This window comes from Bufo bufo, chromosome 10, assembly GCF_905171765.1.
Source record: "Bufo bufo chromosome 10, aBufBuf1.1, whole genome shotgun sequence".
Classification (NCBI taxonomy): domain Eukaryota; kingdom Metazoa; phylum Chordata; class Amphibia; order Anura; family Bufonidae; genus Bufo; species Bufo bufo.
Window position 1 is genome coordinate 57,034,264 of NC_053398.1, and position 15,855 is coordinate 57,050,118.

The 15,855-nt window shown below is 43.1% G+C and overlaps 1 protein-coding gene across 7 annotated transcripts in view; it reads left to right on the forward strand.

The window, feature by feature from the left end:
* The window catches only part of MARK2 (microtubule affinity regulating kinase 2), a 160,419-nt gene that overhangs the window by 89,748 nt on the left and 54,816 nt on the right, over positions 1–15,855 (forward strand). For all 7 annotated transcript variants that reach the window (XM_040409014.1, XM_040409012.1, XM_040409018.1 and 4 more), the window contains exons 2-5: positions 1,245–1,442; positions 8,590–8,643; positions 13,405–13,453; positions 14,287–14,352. In XM_040409014.1, coding sequence (XP_040264948.1) covers positions 1,245–1,442; positions 8,590–8,643; positions 13,405–13,453; positions 14,287–14,352 — 367 coding nt within the window. The remainder of the gene's footprint in view (positions 1–1,244; positions 1,443–8,589; positions 8,644–13,404; positions 13,454–14,286; positions 14,353–15,855) is intronic.

The window sequence follows — 15,855 nt, forward strand, 5'->3', positions numbered from 1 at the left end:
GGCCTTAGGTCTTGTTCACACGACCGTATGGCTTTTTCAGTGTTTTGCAGGCCATTTTTAACTGATCAGTTTTTTTCCGTTTTTTGTTTCGGTAGTGTTTCCGGTTCCATTCCCTTTTTTCCATTCCGTTTTCTGTATGGCTTATACAGTAATTACATAGAAAAATTTGGGCTGGGCATAACATTTTCAATAGATGGTTCCGCAAAAACGGAAGGGATACGGAAGACATACCGAGTACATTCAGTATGTGTTCATTTTTTTTGGTGGACCCATTGACTTGAATGGAGTCACGGAACGTGATTTGCGGGCAATAATAGGACATGTTCTATCTTTGAACGGAAATACTGAAAAGGAATGCATACGAAGTACATTGCTTTTTTTTTTTTTTTTTTGCTGAAACATTGAAATGAATGGTTCCGTATACGGAACGCAAAAAAACGCTCGTGTTGGCTCCTTAGACTGAGGCTGCACTGAGAATTCTTGTAGTGGGATTTGTCCAATTTTAAATATCGAGCTACAGTTTTTTTTTTTAACTGACCCCTGCACCACGTTGTACTTCTTCAAAAACTCACTTGCCTGATCCCTGCCTCTTAGTTTCACTCCTGTAAACTTCCTTGACAGATGGGGCCATGGGCACCTCTGCAGCCATTGACGCAGGAGTGACGTGCTTGAGGAAACCTAGCCACTGAGGCCAGTCATTGCCTGCAGAGTCGCACGTGACCCTGCCCATCTGGAACTTTACAATACGAGGAACGGAAGACAGCTGAAGGGAGCTGAAACGGAGCAGTGTAACCAGAGGAGGATGTGTTTTTTTTTTTTAACAGGTGCAACATGGTGCCAGGGGTCTGTTGAAAAGAATTTCCCAAAACTGGACAACCCCTTTAAGTTGCACGCAGCTATCATTTAATAGTTAAAATCAATCTTCGAGCACTAGAGGAAGTCTGTCTAGCCTTTGCCTTAAATGGGTTGTTGTACAATTAGTATACTATGTTTTACATCACACATCGCATTCTTTTTAAATTGGGATTTTGTTTATTATTTTTTTTCTCCATTAAACTCCTGAGTCTGGATATTGCTGCTACTTGGTTAATATGGTCTGAGACATTCCAGTATTTCACTTCAGTTTCATTTCATTATGTACCTTAAGAAAAGTATGTTTGTCCTAAAGCACTGGTTTTAGGATTTCATATTTTGCCTGCCAATTGACTAAATTTTTTCATATTTTTTTTCCCTTTTATTTGCAGCCTACATTGGGTCACGCTGACTCAAAGACGAGTAGTGGGGGCGGCAATAGCAAACCCAATATGCTGAGATGTCGCACCTCCATTCCAACCTCTGCAGATGAGCAGCCACATATTGGAAACTACCGTCTTCTCAAAACCATTGGCAAGGGCAATTTTGCGAAGGTCAAGCTAGCTCGACATGTTTTAACTGGAAAAGAGGTAAGACTTAAAGGGGTTGTCTCATCATGGACAATGGGGGCATATCGCTAGGATATGCCCCCATTGTCTTATAGGTGCAGGTCCCACCGCTGGGACCTGCACTTATATCGAGAACGGAGCCCCACAAGTGAAGGAGGGCACATTGCACATGCGCAGCCGCCCTCCATTCATTTTCTATGGGGCCGGTGAAAATAGTCAATCACTGGCTTGGCTATTTCCGTCAGCCTCATAGAAATGAATGGGAGCGGGGGCCGCGCATGTGCGGTACGCTCCCATTCACTTCTATGGAGAGCCGGCTTGGTGGTGGCCGGACCGGAGTTCTCCAGCCACCACCTTGCGGAGTTCTGTTCTCTATAGGTGCGGGTCCCATCAATAGTGTAGTTCAGGAAAACCTTTTTCAATACAACTGTATACAAAGAATTTGCAGTTTTAGGCAGGTGTGAAAGGAAAAATGCTGAAAGTAAGAATGCTATCAAAAGTAGAACTGTTAATAGTTTATTTTTATCAATTAACAAAATGCAAAGTGAATAAACCATATAGAAATCTAAAGCCTCTTTCACACGTCAGTGTTTTGGTCAGTGATTAGAGCCTCCACGGACCTAAGACATAAGTATAATCTGCACCTGTGTTTAGAGCCACACCAGGTTTTGGCTCACAATGACTGATGGAAATTACTGACCGAAACACCGACATGTGAATTGGGCATAAATCAAATCTTCTGCCACCATCAGTTCTACCAGCTACACTTGTACTCAGTTTTTGAAGGAACTTGGCACAAAGATTGTTCTGTGGATGTAGGGTTGCCCAAATCCTTCTGTTTCTTTGTGTAATCCCAGACAGACTTGATGATGATAAGATCAGGGCTTTGTGGGTGATATATAGTCACTCCCAGGACTCTTATTTTTCTTTACATTGATTATGGTTCTTAAAGAGGTTCTGTCAGCCAGATTTTCGATACAGAGCTGTTCATATCATCATATCAGTCTCCCTTCTCTAAATAAAAATATACTAGTTTTAACCCCACCTGTCCTTTCATTTTTGATAAAAATCGCTTTTATTTATATGCTAATTACCTTCATAAGGTACCCAAGGGGCTGTCCCTCTGGCCGTTGGAGCCCAGCCGCGCCGCTTATCTTGGAGGCCAGCGCCGCCCCGCTGTTAATTATTCACTCCTCTCCTCAGCTTTTTTTTTTTTCGCAGTGCACCGTAATCTCGCGTATGCGCCAATGTTAAGCACGTCTGGGCACACACTGTGTCCTGGCAGTAGCCTCATCCAGGGGAATTTCTCTGTGCAGAAAGCTGGCACATGCACGATTCCCCATAATGAGGCTGCTGCCAGGACACCGTGCGTTAATGCATTTCACTGGAAAATAATGCCGGATCCTGCAAGTGTTCCGGACCTTTGCCGAGAGAAAATACTGCAGCATGCTGCTGTATTTTCTCCGTCCAAAAACCGTACAGTGACTGAACTGAAGACATCCTGATGCATACTGAATGGATTGCTCTCCATTCAGAATGCATTAGGATAAATCTGATCATTTTTTTCCGGTATAGAGCCCCTAGAACGGAATTCAATACCGGAAAAGCTTAACTCAAGTGTGAAAGTACCCTAAGAGCACCTGCTGCCATTTTTCTAGACCTCAGTTCCTATATTTTCATGCATAGTTGAGTCCCTTGGCCTTGTTTACACATTGCATGTGTGGCTTTATGACCACAATTCTTCCATGAAGACCACTTCTGGCCAGACTTTTCTGAACAGTATATGGATGCACCTGGGTCCCACTCGTATCTGCCATTTCTGAGCTGACATTTTCCATCTTTCATCTGCTGCATTAGGTTTCCTTGGCCGAGCACTGCATCTACGGTCCTCCGTGTTGCCCATTTCTTTGTGGTTCTTTAAAAGAGCTTGAACCACACATCTTGGAAACCCAGTCTGCTTTGAAATCTTTGTCTAGGAGAGACCTTCCTGAGGCCTAGTTCACACGATCGTTTTTTTTGCGAGTATACAGGCCGTTTTTTGTGTTCCGTATACGGTACCATTCATTTCAATGGTTCCGCATTAAAAACGGAGTGTGTTCTGTAAGCATTCCGTTTCCGTATTTCCGTTTTTCCGTTCCGTTGAAAGATAGAACATGTCCTATTATTGCCCACAAATCACGTTCCGTGGCTCCATTCAAGTCAATGGGTCCGCAAAAAAAAACAGAACACATACGGAAATGCATCCGTATGTCTTCCGTATCCATTCCGTTTTTGCGGAACCATCTATTGAAAATGTTATGCCCAGCCTAATATTTTCTATGTAATTACTGTATACTGTATATGCTATACAGAAAAACTAAACGGAAACACAATGGAACTCAAAAACTGAATAACGGATCAGTGTAAAACGGACTGCAAAAAACTATAAAAGCCATACGTTTGTGTGAACTAGGCCTGATGCGTATAAACATCTTGTGTCTTGTTGTTCTGCTTAGTCTTGCCATGGAGTATGACCTGTGATATCAAACTGATTTCAACAACCTCACCTTTGTGTCAGAGTTTGGCTGTTCCTCACCCAGTTTTAAGCTGTTTTTGTTAATCCTAAACCTGACTATAATCCTTCAAAACCCCTGACTTTGTACAAGTGTACCTAGAAGAATTGATGCTGTTTTGAAGGCAAAGTGTGGTCACACCAAATATTGATTTGATTACGATTTCTATTCTGTTCATTCTCTTCGCATTTTAAGGGATAAAAATAAATTTACTTTTTATTTTTGCTGTTTTTCCACACCTGCCTAAATTCTTTGCACAGTACTGTATTATATATATTTTTTTCTAGCAGTCTATTCGATAAATGCAGCTTTGTTGCCATTCAGATGCATGTTTTTTTTTTTTTTTTTTTTTTTTTTATAAACCACACTGAATGGGGTTTTAATTAAGCCTAGGGATAGTTTTCACAGATTGCAGCTATTTTTGCCCTATGCATTGCAAAGAGTGACATCCATGGTGTAAGTCCACAGCATAGATTGTCATGCTGCAAATTTAAAATCTGCACCTTGGGTCCCGTATGGATTCCGCTTATTTATTTTTTTCTCTTGGTTTGGATGACGTTTTTGACATCCACCTGCAATTTTATTTATCTACTCTGCTTTCAGAAAATGGGGCACTAAGGGGAAAGTCGCTTATAGGGTAGTATGTAGATAAAATGATGTTTATGAATAAAACGTGTCAGTCGTTATGCTCACCTTTTGATGTTCTGCTTACGCAGGTACAACACTCGTGAGGGCTAAAAGGGTCAGTGCTGCCGGTATCTCTGTCGTCGTAAATGGAGTTGCCGGTCCTCCAGAGGAGTGATGTAGAATGCAGTGGGGGGATGTGTACTAGGATAGTGCACAAATGATACCTCTTGGCGCAAATACATGACCTCAATAGATGTATCATATTTGTGCACTATCCTAGTACACATCCCCCCCACTGCTTTCAGAAAAGGCACTGACAGTTCAGCAGCAGGGGGAGCTCTGTTTTGACCCTTCGTGTCTCAGGATTGGTAACAGCTAAAGATATGAGACTGGTGTTGTTTGAAAGCTAACAGAGTAGCCTTTAAAGGGTTTCTGTCACCTGAAAAATGGGTATTAAGATGGCTGACATTAGCGATGTGCTGATGTCAGCTGAACATAACTATATTAGTGCCATCTCCCTGCCTGTCGCCGTTATTGAGAAAAACAAACTTTTATGATAGGCTTATTAGCCTCTAGGAGCAGGCGTTGCACCTGCTCCTAGAGGCTCAGTTTGCTCACCACTTTTCACGTCCTTCTTCTCTTGATTGACAGGGCCAGGGCAGCGCTGCTTTCCTCCAGATGGCTGTGTCTACTAAGAAAATCTTGCGCCTGCGCCGTCCCGTTCAGTATTCGGCGCAGTGAGGGAAGGACGTTCTCCGGCAGCAATCTTCCTCACTGTGACATATTCAGTGCAGGAGCAGTGAGGAAGCCAGCCCCCGCTGAGAGTCCTTTCCTCACTGCGCCGAATACTGAACAAGATGGCACAGGTGCGAGATTTTCTTAGTAGACATGACTGGCCGGAGGAGAGCAGCGCTGCCCTGGCCCTGTCAATCAAGAGACGAAGTGCGTGAAAAGAGGTGGGCAAACGGAGCCTTATTATAAAAGTTTGTTTTCCTCAATAAAGGCTTCAGGCAGTGAGATGGCACTAATATAGTTATGTTCAGCTGACATTAGCATATCGATAATGTCAGCCAGCTTAATACCCATTTTTCAGGTGACAGAAACCCTTTAAACAAGACCAGAATGTGATTATCACCTCTGGCTGTTATAAAACGGTCAGTAGTGATAGCAGCTGAAAGTTTGCAGATTTCGGCTGCTTTCATTCCCGACACGATTTCTAACTGCTATATCTCCTGATGTAGAGGACATTATGCTGCTATTCTGATCTGGTTTTAAAACCTAGACTTTCAAATAAGACCAGTTCCATATCTCTAGTTGTTACCAAACCTGAGATTTGAAGAGTTAAAGCAGCACTCCCCCTTTAGCTGGCTGTGATCTCAGCCAGCCTGGAGAAGGAAAGATGGGGCACTGGGGTCGCTGACAGGCTGCAGGGAGAAGAGAAAAAATATACACTCACCTAAAGAATTATTAGGAACACCTGTTCTATTTCTCATTAATGCAATTATCTAGTCAACCAATCACATGGCAGTTGCTTCAATGCATTTAGGGGGGTGGTCCTGGTCAAGACAATCTCCTGAACCCCAAACTGAATGTCAGACTGGGAAAGAAAGGTGATTTAAGCCATTTTCAGCGTGGCATGGTTGTTGGTGCCAGACGGGCTGGTCTGAGTATTTCACAATCTGCTCAGTTACTGGGATTTTCACGCACAACCATTTCAAGGGTTTACAAAGAATGGTGTGAAAAGGGAAAAACATCCAGTATGCGGCAGTCCTGTGGGCAAAAATGCCTTGTGGATGCTAGAGGTCAGAGGAGAATGGGCCGACTGATTCAAGCTGATAGAGCAACGTTGACTGAAATAACCACTCGTTACAACCGAGGTATGCAGCAAAGCATTTGTGAAGCCACAACACGCACAACCTTGAGGCGGATGGGCTACAACAGCTGAAGACCCCACCGGGTACCACTCATCTCCACTACAAATAGGAAAAAGAGGCTACAATTTGCACAAGCTCACCAAAATTGGACTGTTGAAGACTGGAAAAATGTTGCCTGGTCTGATGAGTCTCGATTTCTGTTGAGACATTCAAATGGTAGAGTCCGAATTTGGCGTAAACAGAATGAGAACATGTATCCATCCTCTGATGGCTACTTCCAACAGGATAATGCACCATGTCACAAAGCTCGAATCATTTCAAATTGGTTTCTTGAACATGACAATGAGTTCACTGTACTAAAATGGCCCCCACAGTCACCAGATCTCAACCCAATAGAGCATCTTTGGGATGTGGTGGAACGGGAGCTTCGTGCCCTGGATGTGCATCCCTCAAATCTCCATCAACTGCAAGATGCTATCCTATCAATATGGGCCAACATTTCTAAAGAATGCTATCAGCACCTTGTTGAATCAATGCCACGTAGAATTAAGGCAGTTCTGAAGGCAAAAGGGGGTCCAACACCGTATTAGTATGGTGTTTCTAATAATTCTTTAGGTGAGTGTATATATCAATTAAGCAACATCATAATCATACTGACCCAAAGATTAAAGGTATCTTGTTATTTATACCACACAGTGAACGACATAAAAATTAATCCCAAAAAATGATAACGTTAATATTGCAATTTTTTTTTATTTTTTTTTTTATCTTTCCCCTAAAAATAAAATAATGATGTAATACACTATGCCCTAAAATGGTTCCTACAAATAAGGCTACATGCACACAAATGTGGTTTGGTTCTGCATCTAAACTGCATTTTTTGGGGCTGAGGTGCGGACCCATTCACTTCAATGGGGCCGCAAAAGAGGCGGACAGCACTCCGTGTGCTGTCTGCATCCGTTGCTCCGTTACTTGGCCCCGCAAAAAAATAGAATATGTCCTATTCTTGTCTGTTTTGCAGACAACGATAGGCATTGTTACAATGCATCCCCCCCCCCCCCCCCCCAAAAAAAGGATGCCATACGGATGTCATCAGTTTTGCAGACCGCAAAACGCAAACATTCGTGTGCATGTAGGGTAAAGCGGAGTTCAGATGGGCGTTTAGTCTTTCCATTCTCCTACTCCGTTATAGGAGCAGGGGAACGGAAAGGACAGATTTTTGTCTCTGCTTCAAAAATCTTCCATAGGCTCCGTTTGGCTCAGTTATGTGTCGAATACGTCCTTTCTGTTCTCCTGCTCCTATAACGGAGCAGGAGAAAGGAAAGGCTGAACGCTCATATAAACTCGGCCTCAATTGAAGAAAAAATAAAACTGTTATGACCCCAGCAACAGAGTGGGAAGAATTTTACTGGTCCTTTTTAAAGGGGTTGTGCAATTCATTTCAAGTGGTCATTAGACATGACTTTAAGGGGAGCAGGTCACCACTTCGGCCATCGATTGGCTGCAACAGTGTTAAACCAAAAGGGACCTGAGTGGAGCAGCGGAGGCTGGATAACTAAGGAGTTGGGAGCCAGTGTCCGGAAGCAATCGGCTATCTCCAGCGCTTCCATTGAAATGAATAGTGCAGCAGCGCTGTTTATTTCAGGGCAGCACCCTGTTCTCATGATCGGTGGGGGTCCCATCGGTAGTACCCCCACCAGTCTGATGGTTATAGCTTGTTATAACTGGAATACTCCTTGTAAGCTTTTATTTTTTTTCATAGTCTTGAACTATCTTGGTTTCCTGTAGGATTTGCTCTGATGTCCCCCAAATCATGCTGCAAATGTCATACCACATGTAAACAATACAATTTTCAGTAGTCACCTGATTTTAATTTTGTAACCTCGTCATTCATGGTCTTGGGCTATGTTCATAAGCAGATCCAAATAAGTCGCCTTCGCTTTCACAGGGGAGCATGCAGAGCCCGAGGTCATGGACATTGCACTTACGTGATTATGTTGCGCAATCACTAAATGCTGACAGCGCTAATAACCTGTATTTATTACCTTTTATGTATAAACATAGAAGTCTTATTGGTGTATAAATGGTGTAACATTTTTTGTATTTTGTTTTTAGGTTGCTGTAAAAATTATAGACAAAACACAACTAAATTCTTCTAGTTTGCAAAAGGTAAGGGGTTTCGGTGAGGTGGTATTCTATCTGGACAACCCTTGCCGCTGGCAAGGAGAAGATTCAGTCTGGGGAGGAGCATTGTTGTCCTGTCTTTGCTGTAAAGGTGACCATACACATTGCTTTAAAGTTGATCAAAATGGACTATTTCAACCAGAATGAATGTTAGTTGGTTGCAAATTCACAACCAAGGCTCATTGTAGAGGACCAATGACCTTAACGTCTGAAAAGAAGTTGGCCGTGTTCAATATTTTCTTTCCATAGTTGTATGAAAGCTTTCTTTGAAAGAAAGTTCCCAGAAAGATCTTTCATCCATCGCCAGTTTCATTGAACACGTGTGGGCAAATTAAACAACTGTAACGGCCAATAAGGATGTATACAATAAGCGTATAGCCGTGTCAGAGGAACTATTGTTCACTTTGTTTTTGGTTAGCTGCTATTCCACTGTTGACCAACTTCTGCCTAATGTGAATGGCCACCTTAAAGGGGTTGTTTCACTTCAGCAAATGGCATTTATCATGTAGAGAAAGGTAATACAAGCCATTCACTAATGTATTGTGATTGTCCATATTGCCTCCTTTGCTGGCTCGATTCATTTTTCCATCACATTACGCAGTGCTTGTATCCAGGGGTTAAGTATGACTACCGCTACTGGATTGCAGGGTGGTTATAATTTTATTGAAAAATGAATCAAGCCAACAAAGGAGGCAATATGGACAATAACAATACATTAGTAAGTGCCCTGTATTACCTTTATCTACATGAGAAATCCCATATGCATAAGATAAATTAAAGATAATGCCTTTAAGCAGCAGTACTTCTTCCAGTGACATTTACAGATTGTATTGGCAAAAAATGTTTTTTTACACGGCATAAGATCAGTGACAAACAAATCATGATGGTGTCTGGGCAGTGTGAACAGGCTAAAAAAAGATTGATTCATAAGAAAACAATTAGCGTATGACTATGTATGTTTGCTTTTTTCCTTTGGTCTCCTCTGATGCAAATGTATGTTAAAAATTTCCTTGTATTTACTTCTGTAGAAAAGTGTTAAGGTGTTGACATTCTGGAACACCGTATTTTTCACCCTATAAGACGCACCTAGGTTTTTGAGGTGGAAAATGAGAAAAAAATATATTTTGAACCAAAAGGTGTGCTTTTGGTGGGTTTTGAACTAGTGGTGGTCTGTGGAAGACACTATTATGGGGGATCTGTGGATGGCAAGGTTATGGAGGGGATCTGTGGATGACGCACTGTTATGGAGGGGATCTGTGAATGACGCACTGTTATGGGGGGATCTGTGGATGACTCACTGTTATGGGGGCATCTGTGGATGGCACTGTTATGGGGGGGAAATCTGTGGATGACACATATATAGCATCTTATAACATAAGTGTCCTTTGTGTAAATAGTGAATGATCCCCAATACAGGGGCTGGGGTCCGGCAACTGATATTGGAATGGCAGCGGGGCCCGGTGCAGTAACTATATTCTATGACATCGGGCCCCACTCACTGTAGTATTCATATCTAACGTGTAGGCATGGGCGCTTTGTTAAACTATAGCAATTCATTGCAGCAGTAGAGAAATCTACTGTAGTAATTCCCATAGCAGGCAGGCCGGGCGGCAGCGTAACATCACTCACTACGTCACGCGCCTGCTTCATTAATAAAGTGGGAGGAGCAGGCGTGTGACGTAGTTAGTGACGTTACGCTGCCGCCCGGCCTGCCTGCTACAGAAATTTCAAGTGAGTACTACAGTGGATTTCTGTACTGCTGCAAAGAATTGCTATAGTTTAACAAAGCGCCCATGCCTACACGTTAGATAAGAATACTACAGTGAGCGGGGCCCAGTGTCATAGAATACAGTGACTGCACCGGGCCCCGCTGCCATTCCATTATCAGTTGCCGGCCCCCAGCCCCTCCACCCTTCCTGCTGATACATCGCGGCCGGCCTGCTTGTATTACCTATTCACTTGAATGGGACTGAGCTGCGCCTAGGCCACGTGATGTCACTAGCCTAGGAAGAGGCCTAATAGCTCACGGGGTGGTGCAATCTCTTCATACAGCTGATTGCTGGGGGTGCCGGATGTCGGACCCTCGACGATCTGATATTGATGACCTATCCTGAGTTAGGCCATCACTATCAAAATCCTATAGAATAATTATCAAAACCCCCTTTTACTAGGGAAGAATAAACAATTAATACTTAGACTACTTTCACAGTGGGAACCAGCAAAAACGCTTCCGTTACTGATGATACAACCATCTGCATCCGTTATGAACGGATCTGGTTGTATTATCTTTAACATAGCCAAGACGGATCAGTCATGAACTCCATTGAAAGTCAGTGGGATCTGTCCCCATAGACTTGCATTGTGGGTCATGTCAGATGCGTTTTGCTCCGCATCCCATGACGGAAAGAAAACCACAGCTTAGTTTTCTCTCCGGTATGTGGACCCAACCAAACGGAACGGAATGCATTTTGGAGCGTTCTTTTCAGTTACGTTTTGTCCAAAGCGTTTTTTTCTCCAGTATTGAGATCCTATCTGATCTCAATAGCGGAAAGGGAAAGCGCAGGTGTGTAGGGGAACATGGGCTGTATTTGCATTGCTTTGATCACCCCAGTCAGACCGGTATCCGACATGGTTTTTGAGCCTCCTTATGTCAGACTAATATTCTGGTCCAATAGAAACACCTTTTTTGTAGTAATATTTTTTCCAATATTTTCCTTAATATGTACAGATGTGTCTGAAACCAAGATTTGTTTATACTGGGACATCCGTGTGCTGTCCGCCTTTTTTGTTGCTTCATAGCAATGTAATGGGTCTGCAAACAAAATGTAGATTGGACACAGACAAAAAGTACTGTTGTGTGAATGAGGCCTTATACTGTACCACGTGTCCAGCTGAAAGTGACATTTAGATCGAGCGCTGTAAGGGGAGAACTAGCTTTCAATTGCCAGGAGGGTTCTCGCAGAGCTGTCGTCGCAATGTGCCTCGCAAATGTCCTTTCTCTGCTTGATACTAAGTACAGCACTACCCCCAAGCCCCATCCCACCAACTATTGGCGCTCCAATCACCTGCCTCACCTAGATGCATACGCAGCGCCCCTGCCTCATGATGGTGGTACTTTTACACATCAAATTCCCCATCCGCACTTGGCAGTGTATACATGGCAGGCCCACTCCAGCATTAGAGGGTATTCACTGCCTTCCCATTTTAGATAGAAGCGAAAGGAAATAGTTCTTGATCTTTGCCTTTTGGGGTGCGTCCATTCTTGCATGCGGTTTGTTTTATTTGCATGTAATTTGGTTGAATGGGAAATTAGAGGGAAAATATTTGTTTCCAAAGTAGTGATTTCTGCACTGTGCAGATTTTACACAATGTTGTGTCTGGACAGGTAAAACACTCCTGTCATCGTAACTGATGTCTTGTGAAGAGGGTGTACTGATGTTAGATGTTCAGTTAGGGCCCGGACAGGTCATCTGTGGTGCAGCCACACACTGGAAATCGCTGAATTTGCAGCATAATCCCCACGTTACATGCCGATTTGTTTCTGCATGTAAGATGCATTGCAAAAAATGAAATCCATGGCGGAAATCCACATCATTATCATTCCCCCTTCGTCTCGACGTTTGCTGTCAGAATCCAATAAGATAAAGTCTACACAGCTTCTGTGGACTATATTTCCCTGACAACTTGTGAATGTCCAGCTGTTGTTAAAGGGGTTATCCACCCCCAATAATGACCCCCTCCCCCAATTCCCGGGGCCCTCATATAGATTATAATTACCCAGCACCCACGTCGCTCCTGATCCCTGCACGGCCGCCACTGCATCGGGTTAAGTATAATCTATATGAGGGGCCCGGGCATTGGGAGGGCTGGGTCATTATAGGGGTTGGATAACCACTTCAAGCTATACAGGCAATCAGTGCATGCTGGAAGTTGTAGTTTCAGAACAGCTGTACAATCACATGCATGCTCAGCTAATCCAAGTATGCATGTTTAAAGAGGAGTCAGCTGTGCTTTTGTACCTTTCAGAAATAACCCTTTTATGTGACCTTCCAGTCCATATACAATTCTGGTGTGAATGCAGATCACAGAAATAGTGTGACCAACACTTGTATGCAACACCAGGCACCCATTTACCTTCTTTTTGAAATGGGTGCTAGCCACATTGCGGCCCAGCCAGGGTAGCCCTGTGCTTTGTGAAGGGGTTTACTGAGAATGCCAAAGTGTTTTGACAAGTCCAGAAGCAGCACAGGATTACAGCTCTACTGCAACATGTACTAGCACCCTTAGGGGCCGTTCACACTGCGGGTTGTAGCGGAATTTCGGCGTACCTGCACACATTGTGGATTATGTGCGGCTTTTCATGCAGCAAAAAAACGCAGCATTAATACAGTACTAGCAAAGTGAATGGGATTAGACAAATCTCATATACATTTTGCTTTTTCTTTCCATTTGGAAACTGACCTGCCATGCAAAGGGTGGGATCTGCAGCAAATGTGCTCCAAAAGCTGGAAGTAACGCATGCGGTTTTTGGTGCCAAAATGCAGAGGAATCAGCACAAAATCCATATGGAAATTCCTTTTTGAAACTCTCACCTGTGTGCAGGTACCCTACGTAATGACGTCCATCAGTGACCGTACCATTTTATACAAGCTTATAAAACAAGTGCCTATATGAATAGAGAGAAAAGCCAAATAGTGCTGTGCCCAGTGTTCTTGTGCTTAGCTGCTCCATCTTCTTTTCTAACAGCTCTTCAGAGAAGTGCGAATAATGAAGGTCCTGAACCACCCTAACATAGGTAAGTAACGCAGTAAAATGTGAGCTATTGTAGTACTATATCAATAGTAATTGCTTAAAGGGCATCTGTCAGCAGATCTGTACCTATGACACTGGCTGACCTGTTACATGTGCGCTTGGCAGCTGAAGACATCTGTGTTGGTGCCATGTTCATATCTGCCCGCAGATAATATATGCAAATAAGCCTCTTGGAGCAATGCAGGCTGCTGCATCCTCTGAAAATGTCATCACACCTGGCCCTGTCAAAAGTGCAAAGGGTGTGGTAGTTTCAGAGAGAGCAGATCCTCTAGGTGTAATGGTAACGCCCCTGTTGCTCCTAAGACACTTGCATACAATAAAACATAATGTTTCTCAGCAATGCGGGCACATATGAACATGGCACCAACACGGATGCCTTCAGCTGCCAAGTGCACATGTAACAGGCCAGACAGTTATAGGTACAAATCTGCTGACAGATGTTCTTTAATCTGAATATGTCTTTACAATGAGCATTTTTGTGGTTTTATTTTAACAAATGGTTTTTACAAATCACCTTGTGGGCAATGATTAAGAAGTGATTTTCATTGGAACTATGGAGCAACTATCCAGCAACATTTAGTCAGTTGCTGAATGGTAAAACAATGGATTGCGATCACCTGCACGCCGTAATGGAAGGTGCTAGAATTTAGCATATCCGGTTTTCTGTACTACTCTGAGGTTTTAGATATAACATGCCTGACAAGTTCCGTTTTGCATAGGAATTCCCTAGATTAATTTGGGAATGTGTGAATTCCCTTTTGTTCAAAAGGAAGCTCTCCCAGCGTTAACCCTTTTCTTCTTTTGCTTTTGTTTCAGTAAAATTATTTGAAGTTATAGAAACAGAGAAGACATTATACCTTGTAATGGAATATGCCAGTGGAGGTTTGTTTTTCCATTTGCTTTCTATATTCATTCCTATTCACCATAATGTAACTACTCTGGAAAGCTAAGATCATTATGCCGGCCCTGCATAGTCCTATATTAACCCCTTAATGCACACCTCTAGTCAATTACCAGGATAATGTCTTTGTCTTTACGTCTTAATTTATGGTCCGTTTCATGGCATTGCTCACTCCTTTGCACACTGTCATAAGCCAGATTAGCCTGACCCTGTACTGAGCCGTGAAGCTGAAATATGAATGTAACTCCCTTCCCCCACTAAACCTTATGGGTCACGTGTGTGAATAGTACAATTGGAATACACTATTTACTATATTTCAAAGTGCACCTTTGGAAATAGATATCTATAGATCTATCTCTATCTATTATATAAAGCTGTGTGTGTATGTCCGCTAAAGGAATCTGCACCGTCGCATTTACAATCGCGAAATTTGGCACACTGGTACATCAGGTGTCCGGGAAGGTTTTAGACCAGGTCTCCGCTCTCTAGGACGTACCGTTCCTTAGAGATTCACAAAAAATGCATTAGCCAATAGAAGCTTGGTCACATGACCCTTATCGGACAATAGAAGCTCTCAGGTCCTACAGCCTCCACATACAATTTTCCTCCAGGTTTCCATAACAACCCAGCCATTTTTCTTCACTGCTGTAGGAGAGCTTTAGGCTGGGTTCGCACGGGTGTTGTGGGAAAAGATGCGGGTGAGTTGCGGGAACATGTGCGATTTTTCCCCACGAGTGCAAAGCGTTTTAATGTGTTTTGCATGCGCGTGAGACAAATCGGCATGTTTGGTACCCAGACCCGAACTTCTTCACAGAAGTTCGGGTTTGGGTTCAGTATTCTCTAAACTTTATTATTTTCCCTTTATAACATGGTTATAAGGGAAAATAATAGCATTCTTTAATACAGAATGCTTAGTAGAAGGTCAATTGAGGGTTAAAAAAAACCCAAAAAACTCACCTCCTCCAATTGATTGCGTAGCTGCCGGTCTCCTGTTCTTTCTTCAGGACCTGTCAAAGGACCTGTGGTGACGTCACTGAGCTCATCACATGGCCCATCACCATGGTGATAGATCATGTGATGTACCATGTGATGAGCACAGTGATGTCACCAGAGGTCCTTTGACAGGTCCTGAAGAAAGAACAGGAGACTGGCAGCTACGCGATCAATTGGAGGAGGTGAGTTACATTTTTCTTTTTTTTTTTTTTTTTTTTTTTAAACCGTCAATTGATCTTCTACTAAGCATTCTGTATTAAAGATGCATAATACAGTGAATAGACTTTCACCCTAGCAACCATGCGTGAAAATCGCACCGCATCCACACTTGCTTGCGATTTTTAAGCAGCCCCTTTCACTTCTATGGGGCCTGCGTTGCGTGAATAACGCACAATATAGAGCATGCAGCGATTTTCACACAATGCACAAGTGATACGTGAAAATCACCGTTCATGTGCACAGCCCCATAGAAATGAATGGGTCCAGATTCA